General features: G+C 42.8%; 1 protein-coding gene across 5 annotated transcripts in view; it reads right to left on the reverse strand.

Annotated features, from left to right (window-relative positions):
* CLMN (calmin) overlaps positions 1 to 25,363 on the reverse strand; it is a 128,167-nt gene that overhangs the window by 99,390 nt on the left and 3,414 nt on the right. Inside the window, exons 1-2 of one of the 5 annotated variants that reach the window (XM_008165762.4) lie at positions 6,508 to 6,698; positions 5,843 to 6,004 (exon numbers count right to left, since the gene is read on the reverse strand). The exons of 1 other annotated variant lie outside the window; for it this stretch is intronic. In XM_008165762.4, the coding sequence (XP_008163984.2) occupies positions 5,843 to 5,924 (82 nt within the window). In that variant the 5' untranslated portion in view covers positions 5,925 to 6,004; positions 6,508 to 6,698. 3 more of the 5 variants (XM_065593547.1, XM_042858678.2, XM_065593545.1) reach the window with 3 other exon arrangements.

Here is a 25,363-nt window from a genome sequence, read left to right on the forward strand (position 1 = left end):
AGGCCCTCACAGGTTGAGAGGTGCATTTAACATTATTATTCCATACAAAAACTAAATTAATTCACAGTTCTACAGCACTTTTCATCCAAGGTTTCCAATGCACTTCACAAACATTAAGTCCCAGATTTCTCACTCCAAATGCACTTTACAAACATTAAGTCCCAGATTTCTCACCCTCACTGACTACTTTACTCTGCAAGCAGTTACTTTGAAATCAGGTTACTCAATCTGGAAAAGTTCTATCTGTTTGAGATATATTCCCTATATCTGAAATGCACACTGCTATAACTAGTAATAACTACAAAAAGGCAACTATTTTTTAAGGGTGACCATTGTAGGTATTATTATAACCAATATACATATTGGTAAACAAAGAGACAGAGAGGTCAACATTTTAAAAAACAATCCACTAATTCTGAAAATCTCTGTTTTTAGGTGTCTGACTTGAGACACATATGGCCTCATTATTTAGAAGTGCTGGGCATTTGAAGCTCATATTGGCTACAACTGGGATTGTGGGTGTGCAACACTTCTGAAAAGCAGGTCCAAGTCTTAAGTTGAGTACCCAAAACATGAGACACCCAAAATTAGTGGACCCTTGAAAAGGTGGCTCGAAATGACTTGCCCAAAATTAGACATTGAGGGCCTGACCCAAAGCCTACTGAAATCAACAGAAAGATTCCCATGGATTTCAATTGAATCAGAACCTGAATCTGTGGCACAGTGAGGAAAAGGACCCATGCATTCTGATTCTGGTCCACTCATCTCACATCTTAACAACCATAGAACTCTATTACCCAGGATTCGTACAGAGTGTTAAAATCATAAGAAATGAAGAGCACAGTTTTCAATAACTGCTATAGTACTAACTTCCTAAAGGTGCATAAAACCTCTGACTACAGAAGTGTCCTTCTCTACATATATCATTCTAGCTAATGTAGGGAAAGATGTGTACAGTATAATATACATTACTCAGACTATTACAGAGCACTGGATCACAGTCAAAAATATTCTTTCAGGAATTATTTTCTTTAACAGATGTTGCTTCATTCTAGTGAATAAAGCTAGGCAAATGAGCACACTCACTCATATGGCCATTTTTGAATATGCCTAAACTAACCTTCCTGTTGGGAAGATGTTAAAATATTCATATGTTGTAACAAAATGTTCTTGCTGTTATTGTGATAAAAATAATCTTCTTCTCTTCGCTGAAAATTAATTGTTGAGCATTCCACCGCTTTATGATGTACTCAGACATTCAGTGCATTTTTTCTTTTCTTTTTGGTGTTTAGAGGAATTTGGTACAGAGAATTTATGAACCGAGCAAATAGCACAAGGATATAAATATATCAAAGGCACCTAGCTGCATCATAAAAAAAAAAAAAAAATAGGAGAGAGACGCTTCAGTGATTTGTATGTCAACAAGCCAGGTACTTATTCCACATTTTTTCTTTCCCTTAGATTGTCACTTTTCTGAGTCTATGCCCTGAAATCACTCCTGGTTCTCTTATCTAAAATGGAAAATATTCTTGTAGCTTTTAGCAGCATTTACCTGAGATGGCCTTTTACTATCACTTCCTATTTTAAAACATTGAAAATAGGAGTTTTTAATAAAAAGGGAAAGTAAAAACCCATCAGCATATGGCCATGTCTAAACGTCCAGCTGGCAGTTCCATTTTTAAAACTGGCATTTATTTTCTTATATACCGTGTTTCAGTAGTCGCAGTGGTTAGCAGCTTTCGCCAATGGCTGTGCCAGTTTTAATCTTTTAGTAAAAAAGCAAGAATGTTAGCACACTATAATCTACCCCAATCAATTTTTAATAGAAGTGTACAGTTATCAGGCCTAATTCTGCTCTCAGACCAATGTATAAATCGAGAGTAATTATTGGAACCACATCACTGTAGAAAGTTGTGTAAAAGGAGAGCAGATCAATTCCAGTAACTGGCAAGACCTCAGTGCTTAATTTATGCCAGGGCTAAGCCCCGGCATCTCTACGCTTGGCAGCTCATAGCCCCAGCACCTCTAGGCTTGGCAGTTCATAGCCCCGACACCTCTGGGCTTGCTGCATCTATGAAAGTAAAAAAATTGCTTGGGCTCCAGAACCTTTTTCATTACAGATTAAGCACTGCTTGGCCAACTAGCAATTTTAATTTACACAGGGATTTTTAACATGTAAATTACATTACAGTGAATTATAAAACCGGAGAGAGAGAGAGATTCTGATGAAATCATGAACTATAAGTGCAGAGTTCAGATAGTTTGTGAGATCAAAATTTCACAGTTTAGTTACAACAGAACTACAAAGGTTCAAAATAAAGTTCAATTGCAAGAATTACATTAGCAATTTAAAAAAAGAAAATAAATCTTCATCCGTGAAACAGAATGAGAGGGCATTTGAAGTTAAGGGCAAAACTCCCACTCACTTCAGTGAAGCCAAGATTGGGCACAAAATATTTCAAATCATTTTTAAGCCTTGCTACAATAAAAGCATGCATCCCAATGTGAAAAAAAGATTGGGCCTACTTAAATAAACAATAGGTGTATCAATACAGATTGAAACAGTGTATCTATTCCACAAATATTTATAAATATTCATAAACTCTTTAGAATACTGATAGGCGTCTTTATAGATTCTGCAACTAATATAGTACTGGTGCTTTATAAAAATTTTAGATTTGGATAGAACTGAGATTTATAAACAGAGGGCCAAATTCTGTTCTCAGACACGTGTAACTGAAATCAACATCTTGCCCTTTTTTAAAAAAAATTATTCTCAGCGAGGCAGCATGTTACAGTGCATATTGCACTAGACCAGGGGTAGGCAACCTATGGCACCCGTGCCAAAGGCAGCATGGGAGCTGATTTTCAGTGGCACTCACACTGCCTGGGTCCTGGCCAGGGGCTCTGCATTTTAATTTAATTTTAAATGAAGCTTCTTAAACATTTTAAAACTCTTATTTAGTTTACATACAGCAATAGTTTAGTTGTATATTATAGACTTATAGAAAGAGACCTTCTAAAAACGTTAAAATGTATTACTGGCACGTGAAACCTTAAATTAGAGTGAATAAATGAAGACACGGCACACCACTTCTGAAAAGTTGCCGACCCCTGCACTAGACTGAAAGGCAGGAGACTCAGGTTCTGATCCTCAAAGGTATTTAGGCACCTAACTCCCATTGAAATCAATGTAATGTAGGCACCTAAGTATCTTTGAGAGTCCGGGCCTTGGGCTTTATTTCTGGATCTGCCACTGAGTTCCTGGGTGATGCTGAGCAAGTCTCTTAAACTCTCTGAGTGCCAGGTTCTCCCCATTTGTAAAATGTAGAGAATAATTCTTATTCACTTTTATAAAGTTATATGAGATCTATGATTTAAAGGTAATATATAAGTGCTAAGTATTATTATTTATGCTAGAACTAAGCCATTGTACATATCCTCATCTGATGCCTTTTCCCCCTTTAATAGCTAAGGTAAGACATGTCTTTCAAATATCTTATAGTGGTACATGCAGTGAGATGACAACTAATATTCAGAATTCCTCTTATATTGTAAGAAGGGAACGTGGTTTTTCGTGAACTCAGTGTTATCCAACGGAATTTGCCCCACAGGATAGGCTATTCCACTGCAGGACTGTAGGAATTTTAAGAGCGAGGCTCTCTAGAACAGTCTGTCTCTGTATCTTTAAGTTTCACAGAGGGTAATGAAGTTTAATTCATTCTTAAACAAATGATTAGGAGGTAAAGAAAAGAAGGGGTGATACATTTTTAATTAATTTTCTTTTATGGAATCTTTTCCTCAAAAATACACCAGTGAATTTTAGGGTAAAATCTTATTGTATATAATCAGCGGATAGTTATAAAGTTGGGTCATTCGGGGGATTTGAGGGGAATGGGTTCAGACAGTCCATGTTAATTGTCAGTGGAAGAGAGATAACCAAGAGTGGGTGAAATACTGCAATTATATTGTAATGAAGGATTGCTAAAACTAGAGACTGACTCAACCACAACCCCCCAAAATTTGGATAAATTCAAAATCTGAATATTGGAGTGTTCAAAATGCAGATCACCATTTTGTGAAATGAGCCCATCTCTAATTAAAATTCACCTGCACTTCCACAAATGGATAGCTAACAGAAAGGCTGGTTTTGGTCTCCTCCCAGGTAAATTAAATACAATATATTATGTAATAAAACCACCTTCCAGCAAATGCAATGTCTCTTCCAACATGTATTACTTTCATATCATTAGGCATCAACAGCAAGAAATAATGGCCTATAATCCAAGCCTTTTATTTTAATAGGAGATAGAGTTTATATCTCAGTTTAATGCAAATTGTTGATTAAGATGATTGGTAGGTTACATTAAACAAATTGTTTTCCTATCCCTGCACAGCAGAGCTGCTCTTTACGGTTACATCAGTTCACATTATCTCTGCCAACCATGGGTAATTGGAGAGGGGCAAACATAACTTTGGAGAAAACAGTTTATCGGGGCTGTACTATTTAATGGTAATAGTTATATCTCAGTATAGCTAGTATGTCCCACAGAAAGATAGCAAAAGTATCTGATAGTCAGTGTATCAGCTCTGCTTATGCTTATTCGACAGTAGCTCACAGGGGGGTATGTGACCTTTTTTTAATCAGATGGTGGGCTAAATTCTGTACGGTTACACTAGTGTAAATCTGAAGTGACAGTATTAACTTCAGCTGAGTTACTCCAAATTTTACACCAGGGCAACTGAGCAGAATTTGCCCAAAAGTGTGTAAAGCACTTTGAATACACTCCAATTGAACTCAAAGGCAAAGCTCCCACGTACCCCAACAATGCAGAATCAAATTTTGTGTTATGATCTCTGGCCTCCCAAAACACAGTGTTAGCTCACTGTTTATTAATTATTATCTAAATGAATGACTTTACATTAAGGTTAGGACTATCTTTATCCAGAGTTAAAACAAAAGAGCCCAAGCATTCTGTCAGGGTGATTCCCTATGTTATCTTTCTGCAGTTCAGAATGTGGGCCTCTCCTTTTGTGTCTTCACCCCATTTGAAACCTTGGCAGGCTGAGACTTCTAGCCCTCCCAAAATGTAGGTCCTCCCCAAAGGAAGAGGACATTAGCCAGCTGTTATTATTTCAGGAATGTGACTGGGTAGTGAAGGAAGCACTGCCTGAAAGTAACAACCTACTGTTGTCACCTCAGCAACTTTCCCAGCCCCCTTTCTACCTCTTACACACACTGCCCTCCCTTTCTTGTTTGTTTCCTTCCGCTAGTGAAAAGCCTGATCATTTCTTGCTGTGATTTTTGTCCAGGCTGTCTTTCGTTTAGGGAGATCCCTGAATCACAGCGCCAGGCTAGGTGCCCCCTGCACCCTGCTGCAGAAACTTCTCCACCCTTGAGATCTCACCACTGCCATGAGTGCCATAACACTGCCCCCTTTTGTACCGTGCCATTAATCTAACCTGTCCGAACGTGAACGTCCAGCACTAACACATTGTTGTTCTCCCATTCTCCCCTACAATACAGAGGCTCCTTCTGCAGGTCCCAAGCAAAGCAGGAAAGAAAATTAAATACAAATCTGACCTCCCCCCCCCAGCAATCACCCTTCCCCTCCCTGCCCAACCTCCGAGGGAGCCCCGTGCGCGCCCCGATCCAATGCACAAATGCCACACACACGTTTGTCTCCCAAGCTAGACCAAAGGAAACGGTGAGGTCAGCGCACGGCCGGAACGGGGCAGGCAGGAGGGAGAGGGGAACGGAACCGGAGTTTTCAAAGCCCCAAATCGAATCCATCTGGGAGCACAACACTGGGGGAGGGGGGCGCAATATAGGGATATTTACCTTGGAGGTTTTGCACTCGGATGTCGCTAATCTGCCCGATCAGCTCCTCCCGCTGAAACCAGTCCCACTCGTGCCCTGCCATGGAGGAGCAGGCGGGGTGGGGGCGCACACAGCGCTGCTTGGGAAACGGGGATCCCCCCCAGACACACGCACAACCGGGGTCTGGAGCCGGGAGAGAGAAGAGAGCCGGAGGAGAGGCTGGGGGCGGGGGAGCAGCGGCTAGGGGGGCAGGGAGAGAGGCAAGGGGATCAACAAGGCGCTGTGCACACACAGCAGCGGGGGCCAGCCGAGCCCCCTGCGCACAGGGGAGGGGGCCGGGGAGCTCAGTAGAGCCCCCGCGGGACAGGGAAAGCCCACCGCGAGGGGGGAGCAGGAGACAGGGGTGGAAAGGAGCCCAGCCGAGGCGCCCACGCCGCTCCCTGCCCCTCTCCGCAAGGGGCCGGCGGGCGGGCGGTCCGCTCTGAGCAGCCCCGGGGCCGGATCAAGTTTTTATGGCTCTCGCTGAAGTCGGAGGTCTCTAAGTTGCATATTGTGATGCCGCCTTGTGTCGCTGAGTTGACGCAGCCGCAGGTTGGGCAGCGGCAGCAGTGGGAAGCGGACACCCGCCCGGAGAGAGGCACCTGGTTAGTATTTACTGAAAAGCAAAGCAGGCGTGGTACACGGACCTCACATCCACACCTTCCAGCCCACAGGGGCTCCCCGCGCCTCCCTGGGCGGCCAGCCTCTACTTAGTAATGGGCACTGTTCATGAAAAAGGAAGTGAAAGCCCAGGCTCGGGGAGCTATTAACACACCCACGATAAATAAACCCCTGCATGCCTGCGAGGCATCGCCGACCAGTGCCGGAAAAACAGCACCGACAGGAAGGCTCGGGGAGGAGCGAACGTATGTAACCCTCCAACCTGTAGATACTGCGCGTCCAGGGCTGAATCGGACACAGCAGCCACTGGGAAGCAGTAGTTACCCCAAAAGGGCTTCTTCTGACATCTCTGGGAATAGCCATCAGGACAGTCCCTTTACACTGGTCACATGCTGTCTCCTCTCTCCTAAAATGCTCTTGATCTGTGCCATTTACTTTAAGAACAACGCCAGAGTCTCCGCTCCCCCTCCCTCCCCCCCCCCCCGCCACACACAAAGATACTCCACCCGCAGATACACAGAATTCAGAAGGAAAAGACCTTGTACGACCATTTGCGGTCCCGCTCAACACTGGATATTTTACAAAAGTCAGTTTGCTTGCACTGGCAGCAGGGGACCTGGATGAAATGTGAAGCTCTTTTCTGTTCCAGATGGTGGGGAGGATAGTCCTCTAAAGTAAATTGCACAAATCAAGAGAGATCTACAGCAGAAAAGGAAGAGAGAGGAAGTGTCGGGCAAAAGAATTTTTCCCAATCAGTATTATTCATAGATTCATAGATTCTAGGACTGGAAGGGACCTCCAGAGGTCATCGAGTCCAGTCCCCTGCCCTCATGGCAGGACCAAATACTGTCTAGACCATCCCTGATAGACATTTATCTAACCTACTCTTAAATATCTCCAGAGATGGAGATTCCACAACCTCCCTAGGCAGTTTATTCCAATGTTTAACCACCCTGACAGTTAGGAACTTTTTCCTAATGTCCAACCTAGACCTCCCTTGCTGCAGTTTAAGCCCATTGCTTCTTGTTCTATCCTTAGAGGCTAAAATGAACAAGTTTTCTCCCTCGTCCTTATGACACCCTTTTAGATACCTGAAAACTGCTATCATGTCCCCTCTCAGTCTTCTCTTTTCCAAACTTAACAAACCCAATTCTTTCAGCCTTCCTTCATAGGTCATGTTCTCAAGACCTTTAAACATTCTTGTTGCTCTTCTCTGGACCCTTTCCAATTTCTCCACATCTTTCTTGAAATGCGGTGCCCAGGACTGGACACAATACTCCAGCTGAGGCCTAACCAGAGCAGAGTAGAGCGGAAGAATGACTTCTTGTGTCTTGCTCACAACACACCTGTTAATACATCCCAGAATCATGTTTGCTTTTTTTGCAACAGCATCACACTGTTGACTCATATTTAGCTTGTGGTCCACTATAACCCCTAGATCCCTTTCTACCGTACTCCTTCCTAGACAGTCTCTTCCCATTCTGTATATGTGAAACTGATTTTTTCTTCCTAAGTGGAGCACTTTGCATTTGTCTTTGTTAAACTTCATCCTGTTTAACTCAGACCATTTCTCCAATTTGTCCAGATCATTTTGAATTATGACCCTGTCCTCCAAAGCAGTTGCAATCCCTCCCAGTTTGGTATCATCCGCAAACTTAATAAGCGTACTTTCTATGCCAATATCTAAGTCGTTAATGAAGATATTGAACAGAGCTGGTCCCAAAACAGACCCCTGCGGAACCCCACTCGTTATGCCTTTCCAGCAGGATTGGGAACCATTAATAACAACTCTCTGAGTATGGTTATTCAGCCAGTTATGCACCCACCTTATAGTAGCCCCATCTAAATTGTATTTGCCTAGTTTATCGATAAGAATATCATGCGAGACCGTATTAAATAATCACCACTACTAATTAAAATAAATAATTGATACTACAATTTATTTTTTGTGTTCTATCATCTAGTCTGGTAAGCTTTATTTGTGGTCTGTTGTGACATTTATGGTCTTTTCCTGTCATGCCATGTGGCCCCATATTTGAATCATTATTGGACAAGGAGACATTAGGATTATTGAGGTGTTTAATTACTACAGTGATGGCTGTCATATAAAAACCTAAATAGATAGTAAAAGCATGTACATTTTCTTTATATATAGTTATTTAATCTGTACATTGCATTGTTTTTATTATTATGCTTTCCTTGGAAATCTACAACATTAAATAATTTAAAAAAAAAGGAATTACTAATACAACCAAGTACTACTAGTAGAGTATGATTAGTTGGAGTAATAAATGAATTGGGATCTGTAAATTTTAATATCAGTGTATTGGAACCTGCAAATTTAAATATAACTGAACTGGGATCTGCAGGTTGTATCACTTAATACTTTAAAGTGCTTGTGAGATGTCAGATAGAAATTGATGCCATGCTCTCAGGCTGTTTCACCCAGTTCTGGAATGGACTCATAGTGTTCCCAGAGCCGGTCTAACAACTTTTCCTATCCTAAGTAAAAATCAGATGAGGAAAGCGGGGAAGCTAAATTATGAGCACAGCAACCAGTAAGCAAGCTATTTATCACAAGAAAATACCAAGAAATCGCTCCACACTTGGGCCTAGAATCAGCTCTGACTACTAGCATAATTATTATTTAGATTAGAGTAGGTAAAGACACAGCCTACCCTGAGGAGTTTACAAATGAAAAGGACAAAGAACAGAAGTAGCGTAATAGGGAAAGGGATACATTTTTAATTAAACAAACATCTGACTCATTTCTTGTAGGCATCAGGCAGAAGGGGCTCTTCGGGAAGGATCATGGTAGTGGCCTGGCATAACAGCTCTGGCAAAATACACAGTGTTTAGGGATGCAACTGAAAATAGAGCAGAGATGGTTGTGAGAGCAGTAGATTGTATGGGGCATCAAGGCTAACATAAGTAACTTAATGGAGAGGATAGAGAGTGACACAATAAGGGACATGGTCAGATAAATTGGGAGAGGCAGAGCTAAGTGGGATCTTCAAGGATATGATATTTACTCCTGATATGGCAGCCCAGGGAAGCAGGATTCAGAGCAACATGGTCACTATAGACCCTGATATTTAGCACCAGAAAGTATGTCCCATTCAGATGGGAGAAAAAAAACAGTATTGCCAACCCCAAGTATTGAAAAATCGTGAGTCAGGTCCCAAAAAATTGTGAGAGGGGCTTAAAAAATAATGAGATTTTTTTTTAAATAATAAATGTTGGCTTCTTATTTGCCTTTTGCTTTTAATCCTTTAAGGGTCATATTTTCATGTTTTCCCCCCACAACCATGAGGGCTAGAAACTTATGTAACCCCTGCTTGCTCAGAGTGGCACTCTGTCCCCCTCTAGTGGTGACTCTCTAGAGCAGTGTTTCTCAAACTTCTGTATTGGTGACCCCTACAGTGGGACCCTTCTTATAAATTAAAAACACATTTTTTATATTTAACACTATTATAAATGCTGGAGGTGAAACAGGGTTTGGGGTGGAAGCTAACAGCTTGCAACCCCCCATGTAATGACCTTGCGGCCCCCTGAGGGGTCACGACCCCCAATTTGAGAACCCCTGCTCTACAGATTTACAGCTTTGGCTAAGAGACATGCATTTTTTAATCCATGCATCTTTTAGCTCATGCAGTAGAAACTTGTGCATTAAGCTCCAGAGATCCCAGGTTTGATCCCCACTGCCGATTCCCCTGAGTGGGTCGGTGTTGCACTTATTTTTTAAAAAATATAAAAGCAGTGTGTCTTCCATAATCACCTCTCCAAATATTGTGAGACTCACACTCAAAATGACTGAGAATTTATGGGAGAGAAAGTCTATAAATGCGCTACATGCTTACTAAACAAGTAAGTGATAACATGCAATGAGGACTGGAATATTTATTTTAGGCAAATAACCGATGAAGTTTTTAATTAATAAGCTTGATTGCCTTTTGATTTTTAAAGGTAACAGTTTACTGTTTAATTAAATCCCTTGGCTTTTGCTGATTGGCCAAGGCAACACTGTAACAACCCAGGGAAGAATCTGAAGTATAATGTCAGGTTTATTTTAAAAAAAGATGGCACACTGGAAGGTGGGGAGTCTATCAGTTTGTACCGCACCTTGCACAATGGGGTCCTGATCTGTCACTGGGGCTCCTAGAAACTATGATAAATAATATTAACAACAACAACAGGGTGAAGAAGGTCTTTACTACTGCTCCCATCCTTCTCCATCCTGACTCTACCAAGCCTTTCATCATGAAGGCCAATGCACTGAACTTCAGTATAACAGCAGTGTTATCCCAACAATTGAGACCCAGTAGCCAGTTCCTCCCTTCTGCTTTCTAATCCAGAAAACTAAGCCTAGCCAAGTGGAACTATGACATCTGGGACAAGGAGCTGCTTGCAATTAAGGCAACTTTTGAGGAATGGCTTCATTTTTGGGAAGGAGCCCAATTTCCAGTCCAGGTCCTTATGTACCATAAAAATTTGCAGTACCTCCATTTGGCCCAAAACCGAAACCAATGCCAGACCTGATGTGATTTCATTGTGACATACTGCCCAAATGCAAGAAATAGCATGGTAGATGGCCTGTCACACACAGATAAACTTGCTGAGTCCTGCATGACACCATGTTCAACCATCTTTAAGACATCTAACTTGAACAGTGAACATGGACCTAACTCATTCAATCCCTGCTGCCTTGCGACCCTGACCACTCAAACCTACCAGACCTTGGGTGATGCAGACACCAAGCCTGCTTCGGAGTTTCAAATGCGGGATGGAATTTTCCACCGTGATAGTGCATTTATGTTCCAGATGACCAGCCCAGACTCTCAGTTCTTGAATAATGGCATGATTCCCAGCTCGCTGGCCATTTGGGCCAAACTAAAGCCAGGTCTTGTTCAGCTCCTATGCATCCCATCTTACCCCTGGTCTACTCAGGGCTGGTGCAACTGAGTAAAAACTGTCTAAAGAGTTCAGGATTTTGCCCATTATCCTTTTTTCCTGTGGATCTGTTAGCGATAGCTGCAGTTGGCCAGATCCACATAATGGTTTTACTTACCTGTTTAAACTTTGGCCTGATTTTTGTTGTCACTCGTGTGTGACTGGCTGACCTGATGACCCGCAAGTCTATTTCTTTATGTTCTAGAATGGCATAGGCATTAGGAATAGGACAAAGGTTGCAAAGCTTAAGGAAGAGAGACCATTTTAAAATATATTTCTTTAGGAATAATATCTTATATTCTACCCTAAAAGACACAAAAAATGACAAAGGCATAGGAAATAAGGCCTCAATTTTGAGAGTTGCTGGGTGTCTCCTAGGAGATATTTAAATTCCTCAACCACTGGCTCCCACCCTGTTGTTTTCAATGTCTTAATCTATCCTGCTTGATCTTAACTTGAAGGGGCACAGACAATCCCAGCAGAAAACAGAGGGCTGACATAATAATGGAGGAAACAGAGGCGATGCATGGGGGGGGGCACATGACTGTGCCCCCCCAGATTTCTGCCAGGGTTTATATGCCCTGCACCTCGCTGCATACCATCAGAATAGGGTTACCATATTTCAACAATCAAAAAAGAGGACGGGAGGAGCCCCGCCCTAGCCCCGCCCCCGTCTTGCCCTAGCCCTGCCCCTTCCACTCCCTCCCACTTCCCGCCCCCTCAGAACCCCCAACCCTCCCCCCCACTCCTTGTCCCCTGACTGCCCCCTCCTGGGACCCCTGCCTCTAACTGCCCCCCAGGACTCCACCCCCTACCTAAGCCTCCCTGCTCCTTGTCCCTTGACTACCCCCTCCTTAGACCTTCCCCCCATCCTAACTGGCCCCCTAGGACGCTACCCCCTACCTGTCCCCTGACTGCCCCAACCCTTATCCACACCCCCACCCCCTGACAGCCCCCCCCAGAACTCCTGACCTATCTAAACCCCTCTGCTCCCTGTCCCCTGACTGCCTCGTCCTGGGACCCCTGCTCCTAACTGCCCTCCAGAACCCCACCCCCTACCTAAGCCTCCCTGTGCCTTGTCCCCTAACTGCCCCCTCCTGAGACCCCCCCACCTGTACTCTGACTGCCCCAAACCTTACACCCCCAATCCCCAGACAGCCCCCCCCGAACTCCTGACCCATCCAACCCTCCCGCTGCTCCCTGTCTCTTGACTAGCCATCTTTTAAACAAAGCCAAATATTTAACTTCATTGTCACTCATAAAATCAGAGGACTTGTTTTGCTGGAACAGCCCAATCTTTAACACTGACCAAAACTGGATGCTTCAGTGGAAGCTAAAAAAATCTCTCAGTGCATTTATGGGGTATTTCTTACTGACCTCCATGAACAGCTTACGACCTCATCCATGAGGGTGGTTAGGCATTACAATTTATAACCTGTTTAGTGTAACCACACATGCTATTCTAATAATAATAATAATCCCTAGTTCATATATATAGCACATATAGAGCTTTTCATCAGTAGATCTCAAAGGGCTTTAAGTATCTAATTTTTTTTCTTTTACATTGCAGTTTTGTGCTATTTCTTGGTTTATTCAGTTTGAAACAAAATCTATGAGCTCTGAAACAATATTGTGTCATGGAAAATAACACAGTATATTTTAGTAATAGACTGCAGGAAAGGAGGTTGTGTGTAATTTATGCCTGGCACTTTATTGTAATACAGCAACGTGCACTGGCATGCTATAGCATTATATGCAAATAAACAATAAGGTTCCTGTGAAACTGCCTGACCTCTGTAACAACACTGGAAATGTTAAGTATTCTCCAAACTGCCTGTCATTCATCTCACTTCAGAGGTAACTCAACCTCTCTCCTGTTTGTTTATTTTTATTTCAAGATATGGGGTCAATTCTGCATCCAATGTCAAAACAACTCATTTGAGAGCAAGAGAGTAAGGAAAAATTCCTTCTTTCATTACCATAATATTAACTGTTCCTGTAACAAAGATATATATGGATATGGCTGTGGGAGGTGCCCATTATCTGATGACAGTGCTGTCTTGTGAGGAATGTTAGAGGTGAAAGCTGATGGACTCTGACACCTATATTGCTAAATTGGGATTCTGTAGCATAAGATACACTGTGAAATGACTCCATATCCTTCAAAGTTAGACATTTTCAAGCCATACTTATATTTCAGTCAGTATTTAATTTAGCTTTTCTTCCAGAAACCAGTGTCAATTTTTTTTTAAAAGGAGAAAGAACTGGGATCAAATCCTGCAGTTGCTCCTCAGACAGAACTAACTAGTTAATGGAGAATTTTGCTTTTAACGGCTTTTCACCAGAAAGCTAAGTCATTTTAGCGCATGATCTGGAGGGGTCGTACTAACACAGGGGTTCTCGTGAGGTTATTACATGGGGGGTCACAAGCTTTCAGCCTCCACCCCAAACCCCACTTTGCCTCCAGCATTTATAATGGTGTCAAATATATTAAAAAGTGTTTTTCATTTATTAAGGGGGTCACACTCAGAGGCTTGCTATGTGAAAGGGGTCACCAGTACAAAAAAGTTTGAGAACCACTGTACTAACATGATGTTAACCATGACTTTGCAGCTAATGTAGGTGGCAGTGTAGAAGTCATGGTTAACTCTTACGCTTCCAGTAGTGTTTTCTAGTTGCTACACTGTCAAATACTAGTCCTGTTTAACCTCCTGCTAGGTAACACACAGTTGTGATCTAACATGACCTAATTTTCTGGAGTGAAATCCTGGCCCCAGTGAAGCCAGTGGGAGTTTTGCCATTTATTTCAAAGGGGCATGAAGACTTGTCCTACATGAAGACTGATGGCCTGATTCCTCTTTACACTGCTCTGTAAAGGGGTCAGTAATGGGGTGTCCATCCACACAAGGCCTGAAGGGATAAATTAGGCCAATTAACCTATAGGCCGCACATGTTGAGGAAAGCCAGGGAGCTCTAAAGCCTAATTTTCTGATGAAATCCAGCAGGAGGTGGTTTGGGTTTATGAAGGCAGGAAGTTGGCAAAGAAAGGGGCTGTAGGGAAATAGGCTACAGTCACTCCCTGGGAGTAGGGAGATGTGTTTGAGGCAACAGGGATCAGTAGTCTGTAGTTACTCCCTGGGAAGAGTGAGTTTGAGCTGGTACACATGGGGAGACCGGAAGCTGTAGGAAGGAGTCCAGGGAAGGAACAACAGGGTCTGAGGGAAAGTAGACCACAGTTGCCAGGACTGGAACCCAGAGTAGAGGACGGGCCCAGTTTCCCCTACTGGCCCCTGGGAAAGTGGCGTCATCAGGGCAATACATGAGAAGACTGCCTGAGACTGTTGGTGTGGAAGGACTTTGATACCTTGGAAGGGGAAGACTATAGCGACCTGGCTGATGGGCCAAGCCATGAAGACAGAATACTCTGAGTCACAGGGAATGAGGGAGAGACAGCAGGGCATGCAGAAAGCTGCAGAAGGGTGCATCAGACCTGAGTGAAGCTAATCCCCAGATGCGGCCACAAGGAGGCACCCTACTCACCATGAAGAGTGACTCATCACGGGGCCTTAGCATACGCAAGAATCAAGTCCCATTAGAAGATTTCAGGATTTGGCCTTTAACTAGGAAAAGCAGCAGAGAATACAGACATTTGCACTTTCAAATGTGGGTGTAACAAGGGCAACCTGTCAAACTGTGTGTGCAGGCTAAGCCCTTGGAGGTCTGTAAACAAACTGGCATTTGTGTATGAATGATCCAGCTACTGTGGGTAGAAATGATGTGTTGCTAATATTTTAACAGGATCCCATTCAAATTCTGCTCTCTCCCCCTGTTCACCTTTAACCTGTGTTAAACTCCATGTCCTACTGATAGATGTGCTGTAGAGAAAAGAGTTGAGGGGCTGGGGAATTTATTTGTTTTCCCCATTTTAACAAAACAAATTCTTTTAAATAACAAACATCAGCTAAGGAGGGAGATGACACCATTTGGCAAACAAACAATCTTAAGTGCACTCTGATGAAAAGGTTATTTTGTTCTTGAGAAATGGACGGGAACAAATTATTCTCTGCTGTAACATCATTGATTTACACTGGTCCATAGAGCATGTTGATATCGTAGAACAAAGTTCAACTTGCGTAATTTGAAAAGGAGGTGGGGTGGAGGGAAGAAGAGAAGACCTTGTAGGGAGATTCTGGGGTATCCTTTGGAAATTTGGTGAAAATACCAGGTGAAGTCTGGTATAGTCCAAAGCTGAACTATTTCCTCGTCAGGAATACTCTTAGAAGCTCAAAGGGATAAAAAACATCTCTGGCAGATCAAGCAATCTGTATAGAGAAAATAAGCTCCATCATAGGCAACAAAAATTGCTCAAATTCTACCGTTAATGTAGTGGTGGAATATTAAGCCCAGTCCCTCTATTTTCAACCCATTTTATAATTACTGATATAAAAATGCCTTTCACCAACATAAAAGTCTGCCAAGGAAAACTCACAGCCTCGATGATACGTGGCAGCATCCCTGATTGTCCAGCAGTTGGAATTTTAAGAACTTTGTTGTATTTCCAACATGTCCATACAGTTCATTAGCTTATCAAATGTAATTCAAACAAGGCCTTTTATCAAGTATCAGGGGGTAGCCGTGTTAGTCTGTATCTACAAAAACAACAAGGAGTCTGGTGGCACCTTAAAGACTAACAGATTTATTTGGGCATAAGCTTTCGTGGGTAAAAACCTCACTTCTTCAGATGCATAGAGTGAAAGTTACAGATGCAGGCATTATATACTGACACATGGAGAGAAGGGAGTTTCTTCGCAAGTGGAGAACCAGTGTTGACAGGGCCAATTCAATCAGGGTGGATGTAGTCTACTCCCAATAATAGATGAGGAGGTGTCAATTCCAGGAGAGGAAAAGCTGCTTCTGTAATGAGCCAGCCACTCCAGTCCCTATTCAAGCCCAGATTAATGATGTTAAATTTGCAAATGATTTTAGTTCTGCTGTTTCTCTTTGAAGTCTGTTTCTGAAGTTTTTTTGTTCAATAATAGTGACTTTTAAATCTGTAATAGAATGACTAGGGAGATTCAAGTGTTCACTTACTGGCTTTTGTATGTTACCATTCTTGATGTCCAATTTGTGTCCATTTATTCTTTTGTGGAGGGACTTTCCGGTTTGGCCAAATTACATGGCAGAGGGGCATTGCTGGTACATGATGGCATATATAACATTAGTAGATGTGCAGGTGAATGAGCCCTTGATGGTGTGGGCAGGGGTCCTCTGATGGTGCCACCAGAGTAGTTTTAAAAATGCTACAATACCCACCTGGGGAAGTGAGGAAACAGATTGACAGAGCAAGACGGGTACCCAGAAATCACCTACTACAGGACAGGCCCAACAAGGACAATAACAGAACACCACTGGCCATCACATACAGACCCCAGCTAAAACCTCTCCAGCGCATTATCCACGATCTACAACCTATCCTGGAAAATGATCCCTCACTCTCACAGACCTTGGGAGGCAGGCCAGTCCTCGCTTACAGACAACCCCCCAACCTGAAGCAAATACTCACCAGCAACTACAGACCACACCACAGAAACACCAACCCAGGACCAATCCCTGTAGCAAACCTCGTTGCCTACTCTGTCCCCATATCTACTCTGGCGACGCCATCAGAGGACCCAACCACATCAGCCACACCATCAAGGGCTCATTCACCTGCACATCTACTAATGTTATATGTGCCATCATGTGCCAGCAATGCCCCTCTGCCATGTACATTGGCCAAACCGGACAGTCCCTCCGCAAAAGAATAAATGGACACAAATCGGACATCAGGCATGGTAACATACAAAAGGCATTTTATGTGCGCTTTTAGAGATTTCAGGCTGTGGTGAATGTGTGTGCTGCTATCAAGCCCTTGATCTTCAACTTATCGCCCAATGCACCTTAAGTATGGTGATCTTACAACATTGACACATCCAGTTGTGTCTTAGTTCACAATTATACATTGAATTTAAGAAATATTTCATTTGCACTGATCTGTAGCTTTGTGTGATATGGTGATCGCTGAGATGCCATTGAACTGGGAGGGAAATGTTCATGGATCTCAGTGTTCACTGATTGCAGTGTATAAGTACCTTTCCAGAGAAGAAAGATTGGGTACTAAAGGGTAAAAGGCATAACAAGAACCATGACTGGAAGCTGAAGCTAGACAAATTCACATTAGAAATTAGGCACAAATGTATAACAGTGACCGTAGTTAACCATTGGAACAAACTACCCAGGGAAGTGGTGCAGCAGTTCTGTCAGTGCTGGGGACTGTCCAGGAAACGGGACAGACCTGTCATTCAAGAGCGAGGCTCACCAGCAGGGAGGGATAAGGTAAGGAGCAGGGTGGGGGAGACTGACTCCTGGATGGGGACAGTAGCAGGGCTCCCTTGAGGGCTGAGACTCCTGGAAGGGGGGTGGGGTGGATGTAGGGGCTCATGGGCCAGAGGGGTCAAGCTGCTATTGGTGGACAGGGGGGCTGAGAGGTGAAGAGGAGGGTCAGGCCGAGGGGGGGAGAACAACAGTAGCAGCACAGACTGGGGGATACCATTATGGCCCCCCACTTTAAACAATGCTTTGCAGCCCCCTGCAATGGCCTATAATACACATAGGGCACTACCAAATTCACTGTCCATTTTGGTCAATTTCATGGTCATAAGATTTTAAAAAATCGTAAAGTTTGTGATTTCAGCTATTTAAATCTGAAATTTCATGGTGTTGCAATTGTAGGGGTCCTGACTCAACAAGGAGTTATCATGGGGTGGGGAGAGGTTGGGGTACTTCTACCTTTACTTCTGTGCTGCTGCTGGCGGTGGCGCTGCCTTCAGAGCAGAAAGTGGCAGCTACTGGCTGGGAGCCAGCTCTGAAGGCAGAGCCGCCACTGCCAGCAGCGCAGAAGTAAGGATGGCCTGGTAGGGCATTACCACCCTTACTTCTGTGCTGCTGCTGGTGGAGTGCTGCCTTCAGAGCTGGGCACTCGTCTAACAGCTGCCACTCTCTGGCTGTCCAGCTCTGAGGTCAGCACAGAAGTAAAGGAGGCAATACCGCAATCCCCCTAAAATAACCTTGTAACCCCCCTGCAACTCCCTTTTGGGTCATGACCCCCAATTTCAGAAACGCTGGTCTCCCTCATTAAATCTGTATAGTGTAGGGTAAAAGCACACAAGACCAGATTTCATGGAGGGAGACCAGATTTCTCAGTTTGCAACATGTTTTTCATGGCTGTGAATTTGGTAGGCCCTAAATATATAGGAGGTCAGGCTGGATGATCTAATGGTTCTCCTCGCCTTCATGAAACGATCTTAAAAGTATCAGTTGATTTTGTTGGTTTTTTTTCCTCCATGTTTCTAACTTAACTCAAATTATTTCTTAAATCAGACAGTAGCCAAAGTCCATTTCTTACAGACCTGTACCTTGGCAAATGAAGTCTCTGCTCATTCACACAAGCCACAGCAGCAACAGAACCTTCCTTTATTGAGGAGATTCTTCAGGGTCTTGACCTTTCTGCTGAGAGTGACAATTTTTACAGTTCAGGGCAACTGCACCTGTATTCCCCCCTCATCCTCCACCAAGGACACCCACTTTAGGCTCCCAGCTTCTCAGCTGTCACTTCTCAGCTCTCCCCCTCTGGACTGGGGTTTTTCCAGGTCTCAGTTTTTTGCCTACCATGTGAAAATCCCAGAAAGCCAGGCTGCCTAAATCTCTGCTGTCTCTTCAGAGATTATGAACAGTGTATTTACCTGCAGTCACAAATTACCACACAGATCTTTCTAAGCAAGCACATTTATTCTTAAAGTGATAGCATTACAGAGAACATATTTAAAACAATAAAAGAACCTACACACATGCTATAAAGCTTACCAGAGGTCACCCCCAACTCCAACCTCAGGCTCTGCTAGGTATTAGTCCTTCAAAACCCACAACTGGGTTTCCCCTGTGGTTACAGGTCTATGACTGTCTCAGATTCAGAACCAGAACAACCATAATCATTCAGTCTTTCCTTTATACAGCTTGGGCCTGTGATCTTGGCCTCATGTAACAGGTGATTAGCAGACAATGTCCCACTCCTTAAGGGAGTAGCTTTAAAAACCTGGGTTTTTGCATAACCAGAGGTGGGGAATTTGTTTCATCTCTATCATATTGTGGGGTGCAATTCAACCAGTGAGGGGCTGTGTCACCACCTGCCCTGCAACCTAGGATGCCTCACAATGTTTTGCTGCTGTAGCTCCCACCCTGGGCCTCTCAGGAACAGCATGCAGGTCACACCCTGAGTGTCTGTGTATAGCTGCAGTCCTGGTCCAGCAACTCTGACCCTAGCAGCCTGTCAGCCGCACACTAGCCACACTCTGGTTCCAGCAGCTTTGGATACTACTTGCAGGGTGATCCCAACACTCCCAGTCCTGGATTTCCCCCCAAAATGGGTATTCTGCACTGCCCAGTCCTCTTCTCAACAGTTCAGATATTAGAGGTCCGTTGCCCCTGTAATGGATCAATGTATAACACTTTGGGTAACTCCAGTTAGAGTAGCAAACAATTCAGTTTAGACACATTGGAATTTGATTCAAGAATAAAACAAGTTAATTTAACTACAAAGAGAGGTTTTAAGTGAGTACAAGTATAAGGCATTAAAGTCAGAAATAGTTACAAGAGAAATAAAGGTAAAACACTTCTTAGCAGCTAAGACTTAACATACTTCACTTGGTTCAAAGTACAATCCTTACCACAGGCTCCCAGAAACGTATGTGTGTGTGTGAGAGAGAGAGAGAGAGAGAGAGACGCTAGGGTGTTCTTACCGCTCACTTTTATATTTCAGTCACCCTTTCTGAAATGCAGGGTTACCCCTAAATAAAGTTCCTTCCAGCTGTAAGGATGGAGACGTGGACTCTCTTTCACCATGAGATTCCATGTTATTTGGTAAAATGCAAATTGATCTGCTCCTGCCCCCTTCACTGCTAAAGAATGGCCATCAACTTGATGAGAGCTGGCTAGAGGCGTCAGCTTATCTTTTGTCTTTGAGAAATTGTTTTTTCTCCTCCCCAGACTTGTCTGGTAAACACATTTCGGTCGTCATTTTAGCTTATGTTCATAACTTTACATATAAACATTGCTACACACACCTCTACCTCGATATAATGCTGTCCTCAGGAGCCAAAAAATCTTACCGCATTATAGGTAAAACCGTGTTATATCGAACTTGCTTTGATCCACCGGAGTGTGCAGCCCTTCCCCCCCCCCCCCCCCCCCGGAGCACTGCTTTACAGCGTTATATTGGGTCACGTTATATCGGGGTAGAGGTATACATTCAACCATATTCTTAACCAGCAAGTTATTCATTTTCAAATTATACCTCACAAGGCATATTTTGTACGAAGATCATTACAGTGGTGTGCAGGCTGTGAATAGAGGGGTGCATTTATTCCCCAGGAAAAATACTTAACAGTTTTTTGTTCCAAAAGTTCACTCATCTGGCACATTGTTCAATATAGTCCTTTAAATCCTCAGGTCTCACATCTGTTACATCTCCCCCCTCAAGAGGTTACACACAATCCCAGCTGAGAATACTACATAAACCATTAATTTAATACAATGGACCCCAAAGACACTTAAACTTAATTCAATAAGATCTCCCAAGGCTATTGCAGAAAATTATCATATCTGTCACAACAACAAGGGTTGTAATTAGTGCCAGCACTGGGAACTGAACTGTGATCAACACATTTCATATAAACCATACTGCCACCAGCAGAAATTTTTATCACTACCAAACAAGGCCACATTTGAAACAGTGTCCTGAATGGCTTAACAATCAATACTAATTATTATTTGATAATCCGTTACCAGTCCTCCATTCTCCTAAACACACCCATTTTAAACTGCCACACTTTTACTAGGTTCTATGTATACATAAACAAAAGCCTTGTAGTTATTTCCAAGATATACGTCTCTAGAACATTTAGGTGGGTTTTGTTTACTAGTATATTTGATTAAACAGTTGTGCTTCAATACCTAAAAATAATATAGGAATATCATGAAAGACTGGTGTAAAATAAAAGGGTGATCATTGTAGTCATTATCCAGAGCACCCTTTTTTCCCCCTCCTAATGCTGATCATATATACAATATTACAGTCATTGGTCCAGATTCAACTTTGATATAACTTCAGTGAAGTCATACATATTCATAGATTAAGCACCACTGTGATCATCTAGTTGGAGGTATAACACAAGCCATAGAACTTCCTCAAAATTACTAGAGCATATCTTTTATCAGTATATTATGACTGTATCTATACAGTGTGGGGAGATTTTCAAAGGCACATATAGCAGTTTAACTTCCAATGGGAATTAGGCACCTAACTGCCATACGTGCCTCCCTCTGCATCTTCAGGTATGTTTTGAAGACAATATTTTGCAATATATAGTAGTCTATGGGAAGGAGACACTGGTCTACCATAGTCAGAGCACTGGACTGGGATTCAAAAGGTCTGAATTCTAGTCCTAGCTTTAAAAAAAAAAAAAAAAAAAGTATATTTGATCAAAGGTAAGTCACTTATCTTCTCTGAACTCAAGTTTCCCCAGTTACACAATAAGGTATTACTGCTTACCATACTGCCTTAAGTGCAGGGATTGGACTAGAAGACCTCTCAAGGTCCCTTCCAATCCTACGATTCTATGATATCTACTTGACTGAGGTATTGTGAAGCTTAATAAACTAACGTGTACTCAAGATGGAATGTGCTACATAAGAACCAATTATTATTACCTCTGCAAATTCAAAGTTGCTGTTAGATTTTGACTAAAGAAGTAGTCACTAAATGGATTCTTTATTTAAGCAAATTTAAAACATACCAGCTGCACCTTCTTGTAACTCTTCTCCATACTCCCTCTAGAATAATCCACTATGTACAGTATTTACTTAATCCTACTATATGCAATTAGCATTGGTTGATGGGGTCATGACCTCCAGGTCAGGAGGTCACAACGACAGTGTAGTCCAGGGGTCGGCAACCTTTCAGAAGTGCTGCACCGAGTCTTCATTTATTCACTCTAATTTAAGGTTCTGCGTGCCCGTAATACATTTTAAGGTTTTTAGAAGGTCTCTTTCTCCAAGTCTATAATATATAACTAAACTATTGTTGTAAAGTAAAGTAAATAAGGTTTTTAAAATGTTTAAGAAGCTTCATTTAAAATTAAATTAAAATGCAGAGCCCCCCAGACCGGTGGCCAGGACCCGGGAAGTGTGAGTGCCACTGAAAATCAGCTCGCATGCGGCCTTTGGCATGTGTGCCATAGGTTGCCTACCCCTGGTGTAGTCACTTCTAACAATTCCATCATGAGGGTCGCTATATTTGATGTTTTCTCAAAGCTTCAGCTACAGGAGTCATGAGAATGTCTGTTTTCAATTTTTTAAAACGTACATTTCTGGCCCTCGGGGTGCGGTGGTGGAGGGGGGGGGTGCGGGAGGATAGAAAGAAAACAAGACTTGGTGCACCCTAGAGGCTACAAAACCAGAAGGTGGGGAAAAAGAAGCCAAATATTTTTTTAAATCATGATTTTTTTTAGGGTCTTCACTCATGATTTTTGAACACTTGGAACTGGCAATACTGTGACTCCCTTCCTTTCTCCCCCCCCCCCCCCCCTTCCCATATTGCTGAATCAGAGGGGAACTGCCCACTAGATCCCAGCTGAATGAGAAGAGGATCCCAGTATGGAAAAGGGTAAGAACCACTGCATTTGAGAAAACAGTGGCTTTAACAACAAATAACCAGATTTTATTTGAATGAAAAACATTAAGAGCAACTCATTTCTCCGGAATGTAAAGGAAACCATGCATACAAAATGCCTGAAACTAACATAGACTGGATTATGGGAGAAAATATTCCTCATAATGACCCTAAATTTATAACCAAACAATTTCAAATCTTTCACAGAAGAGAATATTGTATTTTAAAATGCACAAGCTTTATTCAAGTCCTGGTCTTCAACTTCTGACATTTCAGTTTTGTCCAGAGATTGAAGAAGCCGCTAACAAAGCACAATAGGACAGGTCTCTCACTGCACATTTCTTCTGACAAAACAGCCATTGAGCATTGATCAGTGGCCATTAGCAGCCTGTTAAAATGAAATGTAAATTCCATGAGAACTCATTGTTTTTACAAAGATCACATGCAATTTGTTGCCAAGCAGCCTACACAAATATTTAAAGCCTGCCTCTTTGACCAGCACAATTTAAAAAACAAAACAAAAATAACAGGATCTTTTCCTTTGTGCAGTCAGGATAAAGAGAAATTTACCCTGCACAGAACCCAAGTAACTGGCTTTTCTGAGAACAGTGAGTAGGAGTGGGATGGAATTAATCCCTTCAATTTGCAGACAAGGCACAGGGCTGCAGTCTAAACCTTCTGGAGCTGCTATTGCAATCTCTGGGCTGGAATAGCAGCTGTTGGCCCTTTGCACCTCAGCTTTCAGAGAGGTGAAACCACTTACCCAGTCATTAGCTGAGGCAGGATTAGAAGTTGGACATTCCTAACTCCCAACCATTTTCATTCCTCTAGACCAGAGTCTCTCAACCATTTCAGGTCCGTGGTCCCTTATTTGAAGTTAAAAAAAAAATCACAACCCCCCTACCTAAGAGTAAATGTACCAATGAGAAGCCTACAGAATATATGTGCGTATTTCCAGAGGTTGACAGAGAATACTTGACCTTGAAGGGTAAGGGTGTGAGGGGAGTGGGGGGAGCAAAAGTTTCTTTGCTTTAGATTCTGATAACATTTTCAGTACTTCACAACCCCCCCCCCCGCCAATTGCCTTTTGTGACCCCTGGAGGGAGGGGGTCATGATCCCTGGACTAAAAAACACTGCTCTAGATTGTGCTATACCTCACGATCCCTCGCGCCAACCCAGCCCTGATTCAACAAAGCACTTAAGCTTGCAGGATAGAGATCACGCAGAAGTGCTTTGCTGACTTGGGGCCTCAGTCATGAGACAATGTCCAATGTATTAAAATGAGGTGAAAATGCCAAAGCTTTGGATGTGTGGTGTGGAGGCTTGATGAAAACAGTGATTTTTTTTATTCTTATGGCACACCTTCAGTTTCATCAGTACCAGCTAGGGCACCAGGATTGTCCCTCCAAACTGGGACAACCTTGGTTCTCTGGGCTGTCTGGTCACCAAGAGTAAGCACGGGCATCACACAGTATAAGCCTATTACCAAAGGCAGAGTGACTCTAAATATAAAACATCAGCTCTACTTTCAGATATATGTTTTCCAAAGGACAAGCACCTCATACAGTGTATACACATCTCTGTGTAGTTATAGTACTCACAGAGAATAGTTTCCTAGCCAAATGAAAGCATGATGCCCTGGATCAATGAACCCAGCATCTGAGATCTAAGGACACATTTATGATCTGTCTTGGGTCAGGATTATTAAGCCCTCTGAGTGCTGTGACACAAAAATTTGCAAAGCCTCCCTGGCCAACAGCTGCAGCAATCCTATTTCCTGCTCAGCAGAGGCCGGTGTTATGAGGGGGTGATTAACCAATTGCAAAGCAGCTTTTAAAAAGCCTGATGACGTCACAAAGCAGCTGTGCTACGTTCAGATTGATACCACAGAACATTAACCAAATCCACCTAATAAACAATGATCTCAAGAACATTTTAATGTCCAGTTCTTATATACACATCAAATAAATGATCAGTCGCCAAGTTCTAATGACAAGCACTCAGCAGATCGCCTTTCTTCTTTCCTACATTTGATTTGATGGGTTCTCGTTTTAATCTTGGATATCACAGTTCAAAGGGACTTGTTCAGATTAAAATCATATACTGTACAACCTTATTGATTTAAGGGCCTGTCTACATTAGTAAATTTTTGAACCAGTTTTTAAAC

This window comes from Chrysemys picta, chromosome 4 (assembly GCF_011386835.1).
Source record: "Chrysemys picta bellii isolate R12L10 chromosome 4, ASM1138683v2, whole genome shotgun sequence".
In the NCBI taxonomy this organism is placed as follows: domain Eukaryota; kingdom Metazoa; phylum Chordata; order Testudines; family Emydidae; genus Chrysemys; species Chrysemys picta.